The sequence below is a fragment of the Megalops cyprinoides genome, chromosome 1 (assembly GCF_013368585.1).
Source record: "Megalops cyprinoides isolate fMegCyp1 chromosome 1, fMegCyp1.pri, whole genome shotgun sequence".
In the NCBI taxonomy this organism is placed as follows: Eukaryota; Metazoa; Chordata; class Actinopteri; order Elopiformes; family Megalopidae; genus Megalops; species Megalops cyprinoides.
This window is the reverse complement of record NC_050583.1, coordinates 65,894,239-65,911,263: the sequence shown is the minus strand read 5'-3', so window position 1 is coordinate 65,911,263 and position 17,025 is coordinate 65,894,239. Positions and strand designations below refer to the sequence as shown.

The 17,025-nt window shown below is 46.5% G+C and overlaps 1 protein-coding gene across 1 annotated transcript in view; it reads left to right on the top strand.

Moving 5' to 3' along the window:
- The window catches only part of LOC118775121 (signal-induced proliferation-associated 1-like protein 2), a 105,078-nt gene extending 89,015 nt beyond the window's left edge, over positions 1-16,063 (top strand). Inside the window, exons 17-21 of the mRNA XM_036524858.1 lie at positions 3,428-3,626; positions 7,054-7,185; positions 13,191-13,308; positions 14,495-14,576; positions 15,025-16,063. Of these exons, the coding sequence (XP_036380751.1) occupies positions 3,428-3,626; positions 7,054-7,185; positions 13,191-13,308; positions 14,495-14,576; positions 15,025-15,171 (678 nt within the window). The 3' untranslated portion in view covers positions 15,172-16,063. The remainder of the gene's footprint in view (positions 1-3,427; positions 3,627-7,053; positions 7,186-13,190; positions 13,309-14,494; positions 14,577-15,024) is intronic.
- The last annotated feature ends 962 nt before the right edge of the window (positions 16,064-17,025 follow it).

Below are 17,025 nucleotides of genomic sequence, written 5' to 3'. Positions count from 1 at the left end.
GGAGCTGTGTTTGTTTGAACTGAATGTCACGGATTAGGGTGAGATGGTTCCTGTGGGCCCCAGCGTTTGATGCGTTTTACGGTCTGGGAGAGTTGAGTCAGCTGTTTGCTTTTCAGATTACTCTGTTTGAAGCCGAATGGGAAAATCTTTGCTGCTGCGTAACACTTTCAAAACGAATCCTGTACGTTTGTCTGGGTGGAAGCCCTATATCTATATGTGGCATAAACCTGTGTCTTATCAGCAATACCATGCAATATCAATACCTAAACAACGATATGATACAGTGGAATGTAAGAATTCACTTTGATGTGATGCAATACATTTCAATGAATTATTATTCAGTATAACCTTAAAATTATTCTGTACTTTAAAATAAATATATTTAAGCATTAATTCATTATACGCATAATTGTTGAAAGCACTGTAGTTTTATCCAAATTGGTGTGGTAGTAAAAATAAATTTAAAAAAAAATCAGTGGTGTAGATTAGTTCTCGCATACAACATTGATGAAGTGGTATTATTGCGTTTGTATCAATGCATTGATACAAATCGAGATATGGTTACACTCCTAATCTCTACCGATTGAGCAGTAGCTGCCCTCGGGCAGAGTTAGGCAGCTGGGGTGCCCCTCACCCCGCTGCTTTACTTTAACTCCATGCTGTCTATTACCAGAGGCTGGACACAGAGAAGTCTGCCTTAAGCTGAGGTCCACTCCAGAAGCATTTTCAACAGCAAGGACATTTCCATGCACTATGCTTTTGTGCCCCGCCCCTACTGAAATGCAGCCTCCATTTAGAATGAAAGCAATACTGATTTGCTCTGGGACCCTGTGATGTATTCATTCTTAACTGTTGTGTCGTTGTTAATGCACCTTCGATCCGCAAGGCTCGACACCTCCTCCGCCGGAGTGCCGCGTTAACAATAGGTGGGAATCCGTCAGGTGGAGATTTTATTTTTTCGTGGGGTAGCGTCAGTGGGGTGGGCGCATTCTGCCCCCCCCCCCCGGGCAACAGGCATCCCCTTGCGTTCAGTCCCCAGTCATTTGGTCAGGCCCACTCGTCCTTGTCTCTCAGTCAGCTCGGAGCAGCATAATATCGAGATCCAAGTTGTTTATAATCAAACGCAACATGCGTCGCAAAATCATGAAATGCCAGACATGTGCCACCCCCCCCTCTCCGAGACGCGACTCCCTGCCTGTCAGAAGGTTAACACACCTTCATTTAGGATTTTCTGCCACCTTAGACAGTGCGAAGTCTGTCTGCGAAAAAAAAAGAAAAAAGCCCTACTCACTACTAGACGCTTAAAGGAAAAGAAAGCGTCCAGGAGACAGATGTGGGGGGCTGAAAAATCCGATGGGACGTATAGGTGTAAATGGATTTTATTTGAAAGCTGACAGGCCATTATTGAGGCATTTGCTGAGATAAGAAGAACCAGTCTGTTTGATTTCTCCTTTTGTTTCCTTTCTGCAGCGAAATGGAGACCCTGAATAGTAAATCGTACACCACAGGTAAATCCTCTTAAGTTAAACCAACTTAAATGTGAAAGAAACTGGACTTCAAACGAGAGCCCAATTAAAACCTTGGAACGATGGGATTTAAGAGCCCCCCCCCCCCCCACGTGTCCATTAAGTGGCATGTACAGTAGAGGCTGTGAAATGAAGACACAGCAGGCGTTTTCCGATTTTATCGTTGGTGGTCATCGCTAATCAGATGATGTATGCATTTGACCTAAATGAGATTTATCAGTCCTTGCTCTAATACAAGAAGCATCTCATCTTATTAAGTGAAAAGGAGTTGCTTCCCCATACTCAAGCACCAGTGCTTGAAAATTACAGTGCCCTCATGCCACAAGCCCCTTGCCAGGTTTGAAAGCGCAGTGCGTATTACAAGGTGCTGCCTGCACTGCACTAGGGTAGATGGCCTGAAAGCATTGGCCTTCAGGAAACGTCAGCCACAGTATGACAAAGCAGCTGGTTTGACTTTCATGACTTGGAATGGATTTTTCCCAGCTGAGGCTTTTTTTGGTAAGACATAAGGGGTGTAATCATGTGAGGTTCTTACAATTAAGTTATGAAGATATGAAAATTCCAAAAAGGGGTTTCATAAGTTATATCAGCGGTGGTTGCCATGCAGGTCTTGCCATCAAGTTTTGAAAACAGATTGAGAGTTAAATTCAGTGAAGATGAACATATCCTAACATGACAGCGAAACTAGCTGGCCTTTAAGTCCATCCATTCACTGTTTACAATAAACCTACTTCGCCTTCTGAATGTTCTCTCAGAATGAGATTGACCTCTCCCATCTCAAAGGTTAATATTCTAATTGAAGCTAGAATTAAATGTACAGTATAATGGGCTGCTCTTGTGACAGTTGTCCTTGAAAGAAGGAGTTTATCGGAAGCAGTTTGGCTGCTGTCCAGAGACAGGAACTTCATTTATGCTTCAGTGTAATCCAGTGTAATTTCATTGCAAAGCGAGGACCTTTTCACTGCAGAGAGAGGACCTTTACACTGTACCAGCAATGGCTCAGGATCTCTATGGGATACACAAATGTTTTAATGCCCTTAAAGGCCTTTTGTTTCCCATTAATTCACTGTACCGTTTACCTTTTTGCCATTTAAATGTGCACTGCATGCTGTAATTTCCACTGTACAGTATATAACACTGTACAACAGCAGGAAAACACAACCAGGAAAGGTCACCAGTACATAATACTCCCACTTACTGTCAATTCTATTGTTATCAGTGATTTGTTCCAGTAAGACCATGGGGGCTAAATCAGAACACATAACGTTAACGAATAATAGATCCAGCTTCAGCTATTTAGGTCCACAAGATGTATTTTGTAGTGCATGTAGTATGAGTGCATGTATGAATCAAGACATGATGCAGCTTCCTTTACATGCAGGTGGTACTCAAGAGATAAGGAAAGTGGGGAGTAATACAGGAGAGATCTGAGCACAGTCGTAGTGATGCCGGTGTAACTTTGAATTGAATTCTGCATTTGAAACTTCAGGCGTCATAATGGTGATCAAAACTGACTGTATGTGGTTCTAATCAAGCAGTGTCCCCAGACCCCCGCCGATTGAAACGCTCAGTTCCAGTTCTGGATTAAACTGCTGCACTTCATCTGCCCTTTTCTGAGCAGCTCTTAGGCATACCCCAGTCTCAGCCTTGTCCTCCCCTGAATGATAAACATAACCCTAATCGGTTCCAGGTGCGGTGTCCCTCTCTCCTAATGCCCACATCCTGACCGTTCCCATGACTCCCCCAGGTGTGGCCTCCAGGCGCGTGAGGACTCCTATCTCCCTCTCTCCCCTCCCTCCCGTATGTTTCCCATTCCTGTGATTCCCCTGGTGACCTCTGACCCCCCCTAGGTGCGTGGCGTCTGACTCGTCCCGTCTCTCTCCTCCTCTCCGCCCCCACAGACCCCGCGGCGCTCCCTCTGCCGGACCCTGTCGGACGAGAGCGTGTGCAGCAACCGGAGGGCCCCGTCGTACGCCAGCTCCCGCAGCTCCATGCTGGACCAGGCCCTGCCCAACGACATCCTGTTCAGCAGCACGCCACCGTTCCACAGCACGCTGCCGCCCCGCACCTCGCTCGGCCCGGGCACCTCCAATCTGAGGAGTGAGTACCAGCTCTTCCCCGCCCTGCCCCACCCACGCGTACAGATGCACATCACCCAAGTGACGTCACTGCTGACTGACCACTGGTCACTGAGTGTGGGCAGAGGGAGCAGGGTTCTGTTCTGGGCATGGATTGGACCCTGGGCCCTCTGACCAATAGAGATTTTTCTCACTGAACTGTAATCTCCAAAACGGCTAATTTCAAAAATCAAACTGTGGTTTGTAAGCATCAATTAGGCTGTACAGTAGTGTCAACTGCACGCATGAAGGAAAACACAACCTAAATGTTCCAGATGTTTTGGCAATTTGTGGCACAGCAGTTGTTTATGTTCTTAACTGTTTGAATAGTTTTTTTTTTTTGTATTGTGCAGCTCCGGTCTCTATTCATGCAAAAGTGGGTCTGTCGTTAATGGTAAATCAGTGGAATAAGATGCAGCGACTGTAGCAGTTAAATTGTTTATTACCAGATGTACGTTCAGGCCTGTCCTCCTGGCCTTTGATTGGTTATTGACCACATGACATTGCATTGCTTTGGAGCTGCTAAAGAAGGTCAGACTTGGTCGAAGTTTATATGCAAAAGTCAGTGTCTGAGCAATACCATCCAGTCCTTGATACTCCATGTGCCTCCTCAATATGTAGAGTTCATGGAGAAATGATCCAGCAAACACCGACAAGCAAGTCACACCAACCCGGCAATGAATTGCTGGAAGCAGTCAGGTGCAATGGGCTTAAAGCTGTGAGTTCTGGAAGATTTAAATCGGGCTTTTATCACCTCTGCTGATGTGAAAGTGAATAAACAGAATTCACAGAAAAAAACTATGCGAATATGACAACACCTGGCATACAACGGTGCTGCTGAATATATTCACGTTTAGGGAGACTGGGTTTGTCACTCTTCAGTTGTGGCAGTCCCTCTGTATTAAGCCATCTGATGTCATAGCTGACTGTTATTTCTCTCGACTTCACTGGAGAAGGGAGTTGAATATGTATTACAGAGGGTGATGCATGTTGGCTGTGCTATAGGTGAGAGAGGAGACGTATGCCCCTCCTTTGGAAGAGACATGAGAATGTGGCGACTCGCTGTCAGGACCAGTTAACAAGACCCGGCGCTATCGGAGTCCTCGATGTCCTCTTCATTTGTCAGCAGCTGTCACTCTCCGCTATCGTCCATTCGATTTCCATGCAGTTGTTGTCCGAGCTGTTTACCGCGCGGAAATCATCTGAGGAGCAGCTTTCCCCCGTGTTGCTGTCAGGTCTAATGGATTCCAGGTTGCTTGGTGGGGGTAGGGCTGTCCGTTTCTGACAGCTGCTGTGGGCCTCCCCTCCCCTCAACCTCCCTAAAACATGCAGATCTGACAAAGAGACACTTCTCACTGACTCTTAAGACAGAAAGAAACGGGTACCAGCACAACAGTTTCGCTTGAATTTTTTTTTTTTTCTTCTTGTCACTTTTCAAAGCAGCTTGTCTGAGAGATGAGATCCTATTTATTTCGTTCCTGGCCTGACAGGAGAGGGGAGGTACGGTTGATTGAAATATGAAGACGTTTTCCCAGACAACTCATTTATCGCTGTTCTGACAGCCTCCACACAAATGTACTCTGCACAGCGTGCTGCCATGGTGCCATTCAGTAGCCTCTTAAAGTGCTTCCGCTGCCAGTGTCTCTGAATTACCCTTTCATTAAACTAGAAGAATGCTCCACGCACTTCACCTAAGCCTCGCTCGGCTTGTGCCCACCGGACACAGTCAATGCTGAGAAGGTCCTATTAATGGCGGGTATTCCCCGAGGTTGACTGTGTTAGTGTTTGTGGGATCAGCAAGGCAGTTTGTCAGTGGCAGTGGGATGGAGTGGGGTTGGAAGGGGGGGGGGGGGGGGGGTGGGGGGGGGGGTGTGGCTGTTGGGAATGACAAATTTATAATTCATATCCTTTGCGCTCCTGAATGGGAGTTGGAATCTGCCTCGGGTTAGGTGCAAAATGAGCTTGGATCCGGCTGTGCAATTACACAGCGACTCTCAGGAATCTGCCTGGTGCACGCGGCTTCAGAACAGCATTTATTACCTCCTTGCCCGCCGCGGTACTCATTCGTCACACAGCGTCTTCCATTTCGTACACAGCGTGCCAGATTTGAATGGGGTTAATGGCACAAGTTTGCAGCAGCCCCAAAGGCACCTTTACACATTGTCTTTACTTCCTGCTTCAGCATTTCCAGCCACGTAAACAACATTGACTTGGAGTGCTTGAAGTTCGCGCTGACAGCAAAGACATTCATTCATGTTCACTTTACCAATTCCTAACTATAACGAATCATTTAAAAGGTGACTTCACGGAAAATCTGACATTGAATATGCTGTTCCTGAACCTTACAGTTTAATAGGTATGCAAACGGAGGAGCAATGAACCAGTTTCACAGCAGAGACATCTCCCATTTCCGTAAAGGATTTTTTTTTCTTCTACAGCATGTGACATTCCCTCTCTCTAATGCAAGACCAGTGAATTGATTTACCATTCCTGCGAGTCCTCCAAATATGGGTGATAAGGACAATGTCTGGAGCTGTCTTGGAACCATTGCAGCCATTTATTTCTTTATTTATTTTCATTGAAATGTATATTTTCCTGACTATTTGGATTCTTAATGTAAGGGAAGTATGCTTCGTCTCACTTTGTTCATGTCAGCCTCATGTCTGCAGAACGCCCTGCAAAGTTGTTGTCAAGGGTGATAAGCTGGAAGAATGATTATAAATTCATACTCCAACATGACACATATAAAAATAAAAACATAAAAAGAGCAGATTGTCTCTAGCGTAGCTAAGCATGCATTTTGTATCAAGCAATGCCATGCTACAACGCACATAGCAAAGGAGAGGTGGCAGCCGTGAATCTGGGATTTACATTACAGCTGTATTAAGAAACCACAAATGTGTGCGGTTAGCTTTTGTTGTTAGTTACTAAAACAGATCATTCAAGCTGTTCAGTTTGTATATTGTGGAGTAAAGGTAAGGGGCTACTAGTAGATATAATGGAGTTAGTTAGCCTGACTGATTGTTGTCAGTTACGGTATAATATACACTGTACTGTGTCTGCTTTGTACCAGAACATATGCACCCAGTGCGAAGGTTTCTTTACCACAAGTCAGAAGTCAAAATCAGGTCACAGCTGAATCATGGTGTTTGTTAGAGATCAGATCTGTTAGTGATGAAACTGAAAAAAGTGCTAATCATTGTAGATCGCAGTGGTGTAGGTAGGCGCGGTGTGGATATTCGGCTGTGTGAAGGTGGCACAGCATTGCACCAGCTTGCTTTGCAGCGTGAATCCTGGGCTGACCTGGGCTGAGGTGACAGGCACACTTTCCAGAGGGTGGACGTGAGCTGACAGAGAGCAGTGGGGGTTGACCCAAAGCTGGTCACTGATCTGAGTGCCTGCCTCCACAGATGAGTTCTGGTTCTCTGATGGCTCCCTGGCGGACAAGTCCAAGTTCAGCGACCCGGGCCTGATGCCCCTCCCCGACGACGCCTCAGGCCTGGACTGGTCTCACCTTGTGGATGCCGCTAGGGCCTTTGAAGGTACTGCTCACAATCGGAGCACTTTGCTGTGTGGCATGCTAATGTACTCTCAACTCAGACGGGGACGTTAGCACGCTAATGCAGTCTCAACTGAGGCAACGACGTTAGCACGCTAATGCAGTCACGCTAATGCAGTCTCAACTGAGGCAACGACGTTAGCACGCTAATGCAGTCTTAGCTGAGACAGGGACGTTATAGAGGCCTGTCTGGAAGATCTTGATAGAGCTCTCTGTTCAATCCTGTTTATGACTAAATTTAGCCCTTTTTTTGCCATTTCCTGTACCACGTTGCACTCTATTGTTTCTGGAGGTGCCAATTAGCAAAGAAGAGCGTATTTTGAGCCAAGAAATGAAGCAATTTTCACACCATAAGCCCAGCAAGAAGCCACTCAGGAAAATGGCTTTAACCACTGCTTCCTGTAATTAAGTACTTGCCTGCCAGTTTTAGGCAATTATAGCGCTTCTATCCTCTCCAACCATTTGCATTTGAAAGTGCTGGCTGTTGGTGACCTGGCATAGGGTGTTCCAGTTTGGTGAAGCTATTTAATTGTATTTGTGGTTTGCTGTCTGGTTACTGTGTAATTTGCAACACAAAAGGGTTTCTGGAAAGTACCGTGCTTTTTTTTTTTTTTTTAAACCATCCCCACCCTTGCTTCTGTATTTCATGATCCGAATATGTCGACAGGGTTATTTATGATGGTGTGGACACACCGCGCTGTGGATCGTTAGGCACTGGATACATGCCCTCGTATTTTATAATACTGCATACGGTGTATGTATATATATATATATAGAGGTATGTTACGGGGTGTGAAAAGTCACAACAAACATTGTAAGTCTATGTAGGGAAAGGGGGATTTTTCCTGTGGCCCTTTTGCGAGGGACAGGCAGCGGAGTGACAGCACACCTTGTCACATGAGTGACAGCTGCAAGGAGGTGCCAGAGGTCCTTCGTGATCCACAGGTGTGGGGCCCGCCCATCATGATTAACGCCTGATTAGCGCGCCGAGCCGACCTCTGCGAGCAGGGAGAGAGAGTCGTGCAGGCAGCTTTCCACCGCGACAGCAGCACTGCTGAGGCGTAGATGCACCGTGAAGGCCTGGGACGACCGGGGAGTGGCGAATCGCATTAACGGAGGCCGGCGAGTCTAATTGCCTGTTTGTCTGATTTATACGAGCGGGCTGCCAGTCAGCGCATGCTGCACGGGTGTGTAGCTTAGCGCAAGGAGAGGTGCACGTGACTCCTGATTAGCATGCAAGCACCGGCACCGCGACCAATTCCATCTTCCAAGGACACACTCAAGCAAATGTTTTAATATTGATAAGAATAACAGAACTAACTGGCTTTTCCAGTGAGGGGCCTGTAATTGCTTGCGTGTATCACTGGGTCCTTTTGTTTCAGGATATTAAACAGCAGCTCTGCTGTGGGCAAATCTATCATATTAGCCGTCTTTAGTTTTCACGCAATAACAGCCATTATTGTTGTAATACTGTACTGTTTTTACTTGCTGTGTAATCTGCAAACTCTAGTAATTAACTAAGAGAGGGAGAGAGACAGAGATAACGAGAAAAAGAGAGAATGTAATTGGCGGTGAGCGGTAGAAGAACACATAGGAGATTTTCCAGCTTGACACTTTCCAGTGGTGTGACAGGTCAAAGTGAGGCTTTTTTTTTTCCCACAGAAAGAGGTCTTTCTCTTTTAACTGGGCTGTATCTGACACTATCCAATCTATTTTTCTTAAAGGAACATGCACAATTTTCAAAAGATTAAAGCTCCCATCCTTCTCTTTTCCTCCTGTTTCAGAGCTGTCCTTTGCACTCTTTCTGGAAGGTAACCCAAACAGCGATGCGAGTGGGGCGTGCCGATGATATGGCAAACTAACACCAAGCCTGGCTCTTGCTGTGTGAAACCTGCCCTGGCCTGCCCTTAACCACCGCATGCGTGTGCAGCCCCGTGTCCTGCGGAGCGAGGCTGGAGCGCTTCAGCTCCATAAACCGGCGACACACAAAAGAACCACACCCTTTTTCATACCCCCATTTTCACACTCGGTCCGTTTTGCTGGTCCGAACTCGAGCTCGATTATTCCCCCCTCCCCCTGCCCCCGCTGGTCTCCTTTCACATTACATTTTTTGGTTGCGAACCCTGGTCCGTTTACGTCATCAACACGTAAGCAACGTGCAGCTTTTATTTACCAATATCGCTAGGCAACGACTCAAAACACATCATCAATAGCGTTTACTTCCTGGTTTTAGATCGGATGGCTTTCACACCAAATGCGAACCGCACTGGAGTTCAGGTGAACCGTACCCCAGACCCCCCGTTTTCTGGTGGACTTGGGTACCATGCCTTGGTGCGCACCCGAGTTCGGAAAACAGCCTTTCACATCAACAAAATGAACCGAACCAACGGCTCAAGCGGACTCTCGTCCGCACCAAAAGCTCTAGTGTGAAAGCACCCTTAGTGACCTGCCCCAGCCCTCCTTCCACGATAGCTCTCATGACACAGGTCGTCACTGGTGACCACAGTGCTGACTTGCATTGGTGCTACACTGGCACAGGAGGCTAGATGAGTGTACGGTCAGCTGCCTGGCTCTCTGTAGGCTGAGACTGTTAGTGTAGTGCCCAAGCACCTGGTAGCACTAGCCCTAGCTCATCCATCACCAGCTTACAGGAGCGATGTCCAGCCACCCAGGGAGGGGTATCAGATGCACCCCTGTGCCAAGGCACCGCTAATCACAGCATTCATTATAGTGCACCGAAACATATTTGGTTGTTATTGCAAGGAGTGCAATGACTGGTAGCTGATCATGTGGAGGTGCTCAAGCCAAACACCTGTCATTTCATAACAGGTGCAATGCTACCCTGTAAGAGGAGGACTTCTGTCTCAGTCTCCCTGCCCTCCTGTCGGATTTTGCCTCCACTTTCCCCCCGCGGATCAGACCGTTTGCCTGAGAAGGAAGACAGGCAGTGAAGTCCACTGGTGGTGTTTGAGATGGATTTGCTCTGGCAGGGTGGTACATCGGCTGGCTGGCAGCGCGCCGCGACAGGGGTCTGCCGGGGGGGAGCGTCTGCAGCCAAGGCGAAGGGGCTCCCATCGATCAGCCACGGCTCGCCTGCCTGTGAGCCCGGATAGACTGTGATCCGGCACGCTCTGCCCCCCCCACCGTCACACCGCCAGCTACGCGAGCGTGGCTAATCCCGCCAGACAGCGGCCGGGTGCAGTCTGACGGCTTGGCCGGGCTCTGCGCGGATCTTCTTGGGCAGGGTGACATTGCCTCCGCAGCCGTGCAGATCGAGCCCAAAGCCTCCGCAGGGGGAGGGACAGATGGTGGGAGCGCAGAGATGCATCGCACCCCACGGGTCACTGCGTCGACTCTTATCAAGACGTCATACATGTTAAAATGTAAAAATCCAAAAGGGAAGGAACAGGCATATATGAGAAAATATCTTATTTCAGCTAAAGATTGCATTTACATACACATATATATATGTATATGTCATTTATGTAATACATACTGTACAATTGCATACACTAAATGGCGAGTTAAGCAGATGATGTAATCTGTCACTGATCAGCGTCCTTATCTCTGAGGCCCTGACGTGTGCGTGTGAAATAATGGTGTCGAGGAAGAAGCAACTAGCATTATACAGTTTGAACTGGAGCAAGTTACTTCTGAAGTGATATGAGGTTATCTGTCATAGCTGAAAACACTCATTAAGATGAGGCTGCATTACGCGTAACATGCCATTTATTATGCGAGACACGCCACTGTGGTACCAAACAGAGCCTGTGGTGTTTTAAATGTTTTTCAAGCAGTTTTATATCATCGAAGTGCACGGGAAGGTCAGGGGCCTGATGCGTTTGACAGTGACTCTCGCGCATTCAGATTCGTCCACGCCGCTCGGCGTGTCCTTCGGGTGGCTCCTTCCTCACATCGTTTTCTTTTTAGCCTGCGACCGAACATTTAGCACATGAAATTAATCAGCCAAAATGGTGCTGAGGGGTTGGCCGCTGCCCTGCCGTGAATTCTCACCGCTCCGCCGTCGCCTGGCTGTCACTCATTTTGCTCAGAAGCCGAGGGGGCACAGGGCTGCCGGCAGCCTGGGTGCCTTCTGCTGTTAACGTGATTGGGTAAATTTGGGTACGGGGGGCATTTCATTTCACTTCTGTTGTTGATATTTCTGTAGTGCAGTGTTGCTCCTTCAGTGGTTCATTGGGCAGTTGCTTGTTTATGTGTTTGGAAGGAGGCACTATGATCCCTTTCGTCCTTGCAGCTGAAGAGCTCTTTTTTAAAGAAATCTTTTTTTTATTTTCTGTTGTATTTTAGGTATGGCATGATCACCGCATGTCTTGCGGTCTGGTCTTAATCAGGATAACACATAATGGATTTTAGTAGTAATTTGTTAATGCTGACTTTCTTATCAATGGACAAAGATACTTTTGACTTTATGAAGGCCAACATTTACACAGAGATGAATGGGTTAAGTCAAAGCGTTTGTGAAAGCGCCAGTCAGCCGCAGCTTCCGGATAAAAATTCCCCCATGTTTTTCTCTGTCAAATCAAGTAAATCTTCATCGAAACCTCTAAAGACGCTGCATTTTAATTACCGTCCAGGGTGCACAGCTCCATAAATAATTGAATGCCTCTTTGTTGCGCTCGTCACTGCTTTCACAGAACTGCCACAGATTTGTATAATGTACATTTACATTTACATTTATTCATTTGGCAGACGCTTTTATCCAAAGCGACTTACATAGGTTACAGTTCCTTACAATGTTATCCATTTATACAGCTGGATATTTGCTGAGGCAACTGTGGGTTAAGTACCTTGCCCAAGGGTACAGCAGCAGTGCCCCAGCGGGGATTGAACCGGCAACCTTTCGGTTACGAGTCCTGCTCCTTAACCACTATGCTACACTGCCGCCCAATGTAACGTTAAATACACCCAAGTGCAGTTCATTAATTCATTCATGCAAATTCTGGCCCCGTTCCTTTGTATTTAAGCATTAGCTGCTATTGGAAGGGGTTTAGAGCTGCATTTGCTGTACGATTTTTTTTGCAGCTGTTTTACCTACATGGATTATTTTTCTCATCTTTTATCAAAATATAAAGTTCCATCATGTCTGAAAGAAAGGAGAAAATGAATGTGAAATGCTGTGTGATCCTGTGTGTAATTTGCTGAGTTTGGGCTTAGTGGGGGGGGGTTGATGGTCTTAAGGGCCTTATACAGTAAAACAGGCATGGCCTGGGCCACTTCATTCAGGCATGACAGTTGCGAGCAGTTGTCCAAGAAGACCAAGGGGGGCGGAGTCAGGGACAGGGAAGGGGGGGGGGGGGGGGGGGGGGGGGGGGCAAACGGGGGTGTTCCAAGGATGGACGGTGTGAGTGCATGGGGCAGGAGCTACACATCTTATGGGAATGCATTTTATAATTTCAGGTCTGGAACTGGATGAGGAGCCCACTCCCATAGGTAATCACCTCAGTGTTTTTTTCAGCAGCCACACTGCTTTGGCATGGAATGCTGGGATTGGGGAGAGGGAGGCTGCATATGTGGCTTATGGTTCATGGCAGTAGCGGTGGTGTTTGGGGGGGAGGGGAATCTGTGCATGCTAACTGTGGAAGCATGGTGGCCATTTCAGGCTTGGTTAGAGAAGGAGAATGGTAAGAAAAGGGCACCGGTGTTATTACCTATCTGCCACTCTTCTCTGTGGGCTTGAGCAGGGGGGGACCCCCACCCATCACTTCAGCTCTGGCAGTCAGATCTCACATGTCACGGCAGCTCGTGATGGGTGAAGTGACCACACGTCCAGACGGGCTGGACTCCAGAGCACCTTATTGCCTGTTGGATTGTCTCTGCGTTAAACTGGCAGCACTTCACCATTTGTTTGTGTGCTTTGGAAGTGAAGGCAACGGCACAGACTAACCATGCGAATGCAACTATTTGTAGAGGGACGAGGGCCTTTCCATGGGCCGTGTGTACCGAGCGATGTTTTTGTTTCATTTTCAGACCAGAGAGTGGCATCGTTCTGCACCATGACAGACATGGAGCAGACCCAGGCCTTGGAGATCTCCCAGGAGCTGAGGAGACGGGTGGCAGCCTCGGAGGCCGCGGCGCTGGAGGCAGGGTAGGCTCTGAGGGTGGAACCAGAGGGGCCAGAACATACAGTGATATGGAAGAACAGGCGTTCGAAACAGAAAGCAAATACGGTGCCTTGAGAAAGTAATCGGCCCCCAAACCTTTTTTCACACAAATGATTTCCACAAACTGAGATTTTGACTAATTAGACTCTTAGATTTTTTTTTTGTTTGTGAATCATGATGGAGCAATGTAAGCCCATTCCTCCTTGCAAAATTGCTCAAGCTGTACCAGGTTAGCTGCAGAGTGGCAGTGGACATGAAGTTTTGAGATCTTTCCACAGATGTTCAATGGAGTTGAGGTAAGGACTCTGACTGGGCCACTCAAGTGCATTATTTTTCTTCATTTTAAGCCAATACAGTGGTGGTCTGGCAGTGTACTTTGGGTCGTTGTCCTGCTGAAACACAAATTTCCTCCCTAGTTTACACATTCTGGCAGAGGGGAGTAGGTTTTTATCCAGAATCTCAAGTATTGTGCAGCATTCATCTTCCCATCAGTCTTGCTCGATTAGTGTGACTGTTGGACATCACAGTAGCCTCTCTGACAAGTGCCATTCTTGTTCGGCGACTAGGTTTAAGGTGGTGGCCTGCCCTAGGCAGTGTGGCTGTAGTTCCCTATTTCTTCCACTTCTGTATAATAGACTGCAGTGAGCTCGAAGTTGTGTTCAGTGCCTTTGAAATAGTCTTTTGTCCTTCCCCAGGTTTGTGCTTTTCCACAATTATATCCCACACTTCATTTTGGTTTGTTCAATGGAAAATCCAACCGTATTGTTTGACTGTATTTATGTTCATGAAGTAATACAGGTGATCTAGTTTGTAATCTGGGACAGTAAATTGTGAAAACAATATTGGGGGCTGAATATTTTTTCAGAGCACTGTATATAAGAGAGGAGCAACCATTGGACTGCAAAGAGCCAGCATTAATTGAATATCTGAATTATACAGTGCAAAGTTAACGATTGCTTACGAAGTACTCAGAAACATCTGAGCACACGACAATAGAAAGGGAATGCTTTAATCGCATGTTTGAATATGCGGTCAGCAAGTTTTCCTAAATCACACCAAGCACTTCAAACTATTTAAGGATCCAAAAAAGGAGAGAAGTGTAGAAACTATAGAAACTCTGCTTGCTGAGGTGAAGGAGTGCTCTGAGCCTGCCACCTTGTCTCTTCACAGGGAGGGCTCTCCTGGGACCCTGACTGGCAAAGTAAATCAGCTGGAGGTGATTCTCAGACAGCTGCAGTACGACCTGCGGAAGGTGAGGTCCTCGTGTGGAGAATGTCTGGCGCAACTGTTCACTTTCCACACCCTCAGACGTTTTGGAAAGTATGTTGTGAGGTGGGATAGGATAGCTTAGCCACACTCTGAGCAAAGCATCAGTTCCATGGTCTATAATGCAGGTCCTGCCTGTATTGTGTAGCATACAGTGATGTGGAAACACTACCAGTGTGTGCCGTATATGTGTTTGCATTCTACAGTGCTGTGATTACTCACTCTGTGCACTGTTCATATGTATAATCACTACAGTGCTGTGATAACAGTCTCTGTGCACAGTGTATATGTATTGCTGTGATAACAACACAGCCTATCTGCATTATGTATGTTTTCTATTATACTGTGATCCCACAGGCTCTGTGTGTTGTGTATATATGTGTAAACCCTACAGCAGTGTGGTAACCTGGGTCTCTTGATGCGTCCCCCTGCAGGAGAAGGAGGACAAGGCCATGCTGCAGGAGCAGGTGCAGCACCTGAGGCAGGACAACATGCGCCTGCACGAGGAGAGCCAGACGGCCGCCGCACAGCTGAGGAAGTTCACAGAGTGGTTCTTCCACTCCGTCGACAAGAAACCGTGAGCCGCGCCTCCGCCGCCGCGACGCACGGCAACGCCGCACCGCGGAGGGGAGAGGCCTCTTCACTGACAGAATGTAAACTTAGGCTTCTTAAACCACTCGCTAACGCTCAGTCATCGTCTTTGCTTCTGCGGCGTCTGACCGGAGGGGACATCAGAGGGAGCGGTGAGGGAGGGACAGAGGGGAAGACTGACGCCTGGAGCCGGATGGGAGGAATGTATGGACCTCTCCTAGTTCCTGCTTGCACCAAGAGTAGTCGGCACGCCCTACAAAACGTCAAAACAAATGAATGTAGCTCATTGAAGACCTATTTTGCTGGCACAGAGGAGCAGTTGTGTTGTTCTTACGGCTCGGTCCGAACGCCAGGGCGATTCCGTCCCTTCGCGCAAGGTTATCAGTCGATCCAATCCAGGGTTGTTGGCTTTGTGTCTTCATTGTTGTTCGCTAGATAAAGCAGGCGGTAAGTTTGATGTTTAAAGGTGCTCTTTCAGTCTAGGTATATTTTTCTTTCTTTTTTTTATGTAAGTAGTTTCCAAGTATTCCGCTGTCACAGTGTCCTAGCAATAAAAAAAGAAGATAGTCACAAAACTGTGTTTAAAGGTTAGCACTAATGTGATGGTGTTGTTGAGATGGGGTTGTGTTTGACATGTATTTATTTTGCAGGAACAGATCGTGCCTGATATAAGTAGTGTATGGATTGTTCCTTGTTTTGTTTTTTTTTTCTTTTACTTTCTTTTAAAACACTTGCCTTGTCCATGGCTCACACAGACATACAAACCAGGTCATTACATGTGTATAGTTTATTGTAGCAAAATCAGTTCTTATGCAGTTGCTCTAGAACGCGTGAGCCTGAAAACCACTTTTACGATGCCAAAATTTATCTTTGTACAGAACCTCAGAGGAAGTGTCTTGTATTTAACACTATTATTTAAGCTTATTTAACCTGAAATTGTTTATTTTATTAAAAGTATTTGTTTTTCTTTTTTTCTGCACTAAAAAGAGGAATAGCTCTGTGTAGGCTGTTATGTGTGTAGCTTGCCAGGGCGATATAAATATATATAAATATATAAATGATAATTTCTGGAAACTCCAACATTTGGATGCTGCTAGATTACAGTTCATTGGTTTGTATGCTTTTACAAATGTTTTTTTCTTTGTTAAACTGTTTCATTTCAGATGGGACGTACGTTTGCTTTTTTAAAATAAATGTAGGATGTAAAAATGAGTGCAGATTCTTGCCTTCAGAGTGTTTTTTTTCCCCCACATTTTTCCCTCTTTAAGTGTGAAGGAGGGAGTGTCAAAATGTCCAGGACAGGATCTGGTCTCAGTGAAGACCTCTTCAGAGAGAAGGAGAGATCTCTGCACCATACATTCATGGCGTCAACACATGCAAAGTGTATGTACCACATTTGATGCACCACAGAAATAAAAGCAGTCATGCGATTTCATAGATGATTTAGTATGGTCAAATGGCAGCGTGTGGGAACCACAAGCACATCTGTGTGGGATGGTGAATGTGGGTAAATGTGGATCACTTCACTGGTTGTATGGTCAATGACCTTTGATTTCAAGTCTGAGAGAGTCTGATACTTAAGGATGAATACACAACACTGCCGTAGACAACATTAAGTTGACTGTGGCACACCTAAATTGCTCCTAGTTGCAACACTTTTAGTTTCTTTCAAAAAATCCAGCTAAATGTGGAGTTTGATGCTGAGAATGATTACCAGGCATCCTCAGAACTCTGTGAATGGTATTTGCTTTGCTGTTGATTTGGTTCTTTCAATTGGCATTATAAAATTCATAACACATGTAGTCAGTGAATATTCAAACATAATTCCAAGAAATTGGAACTCC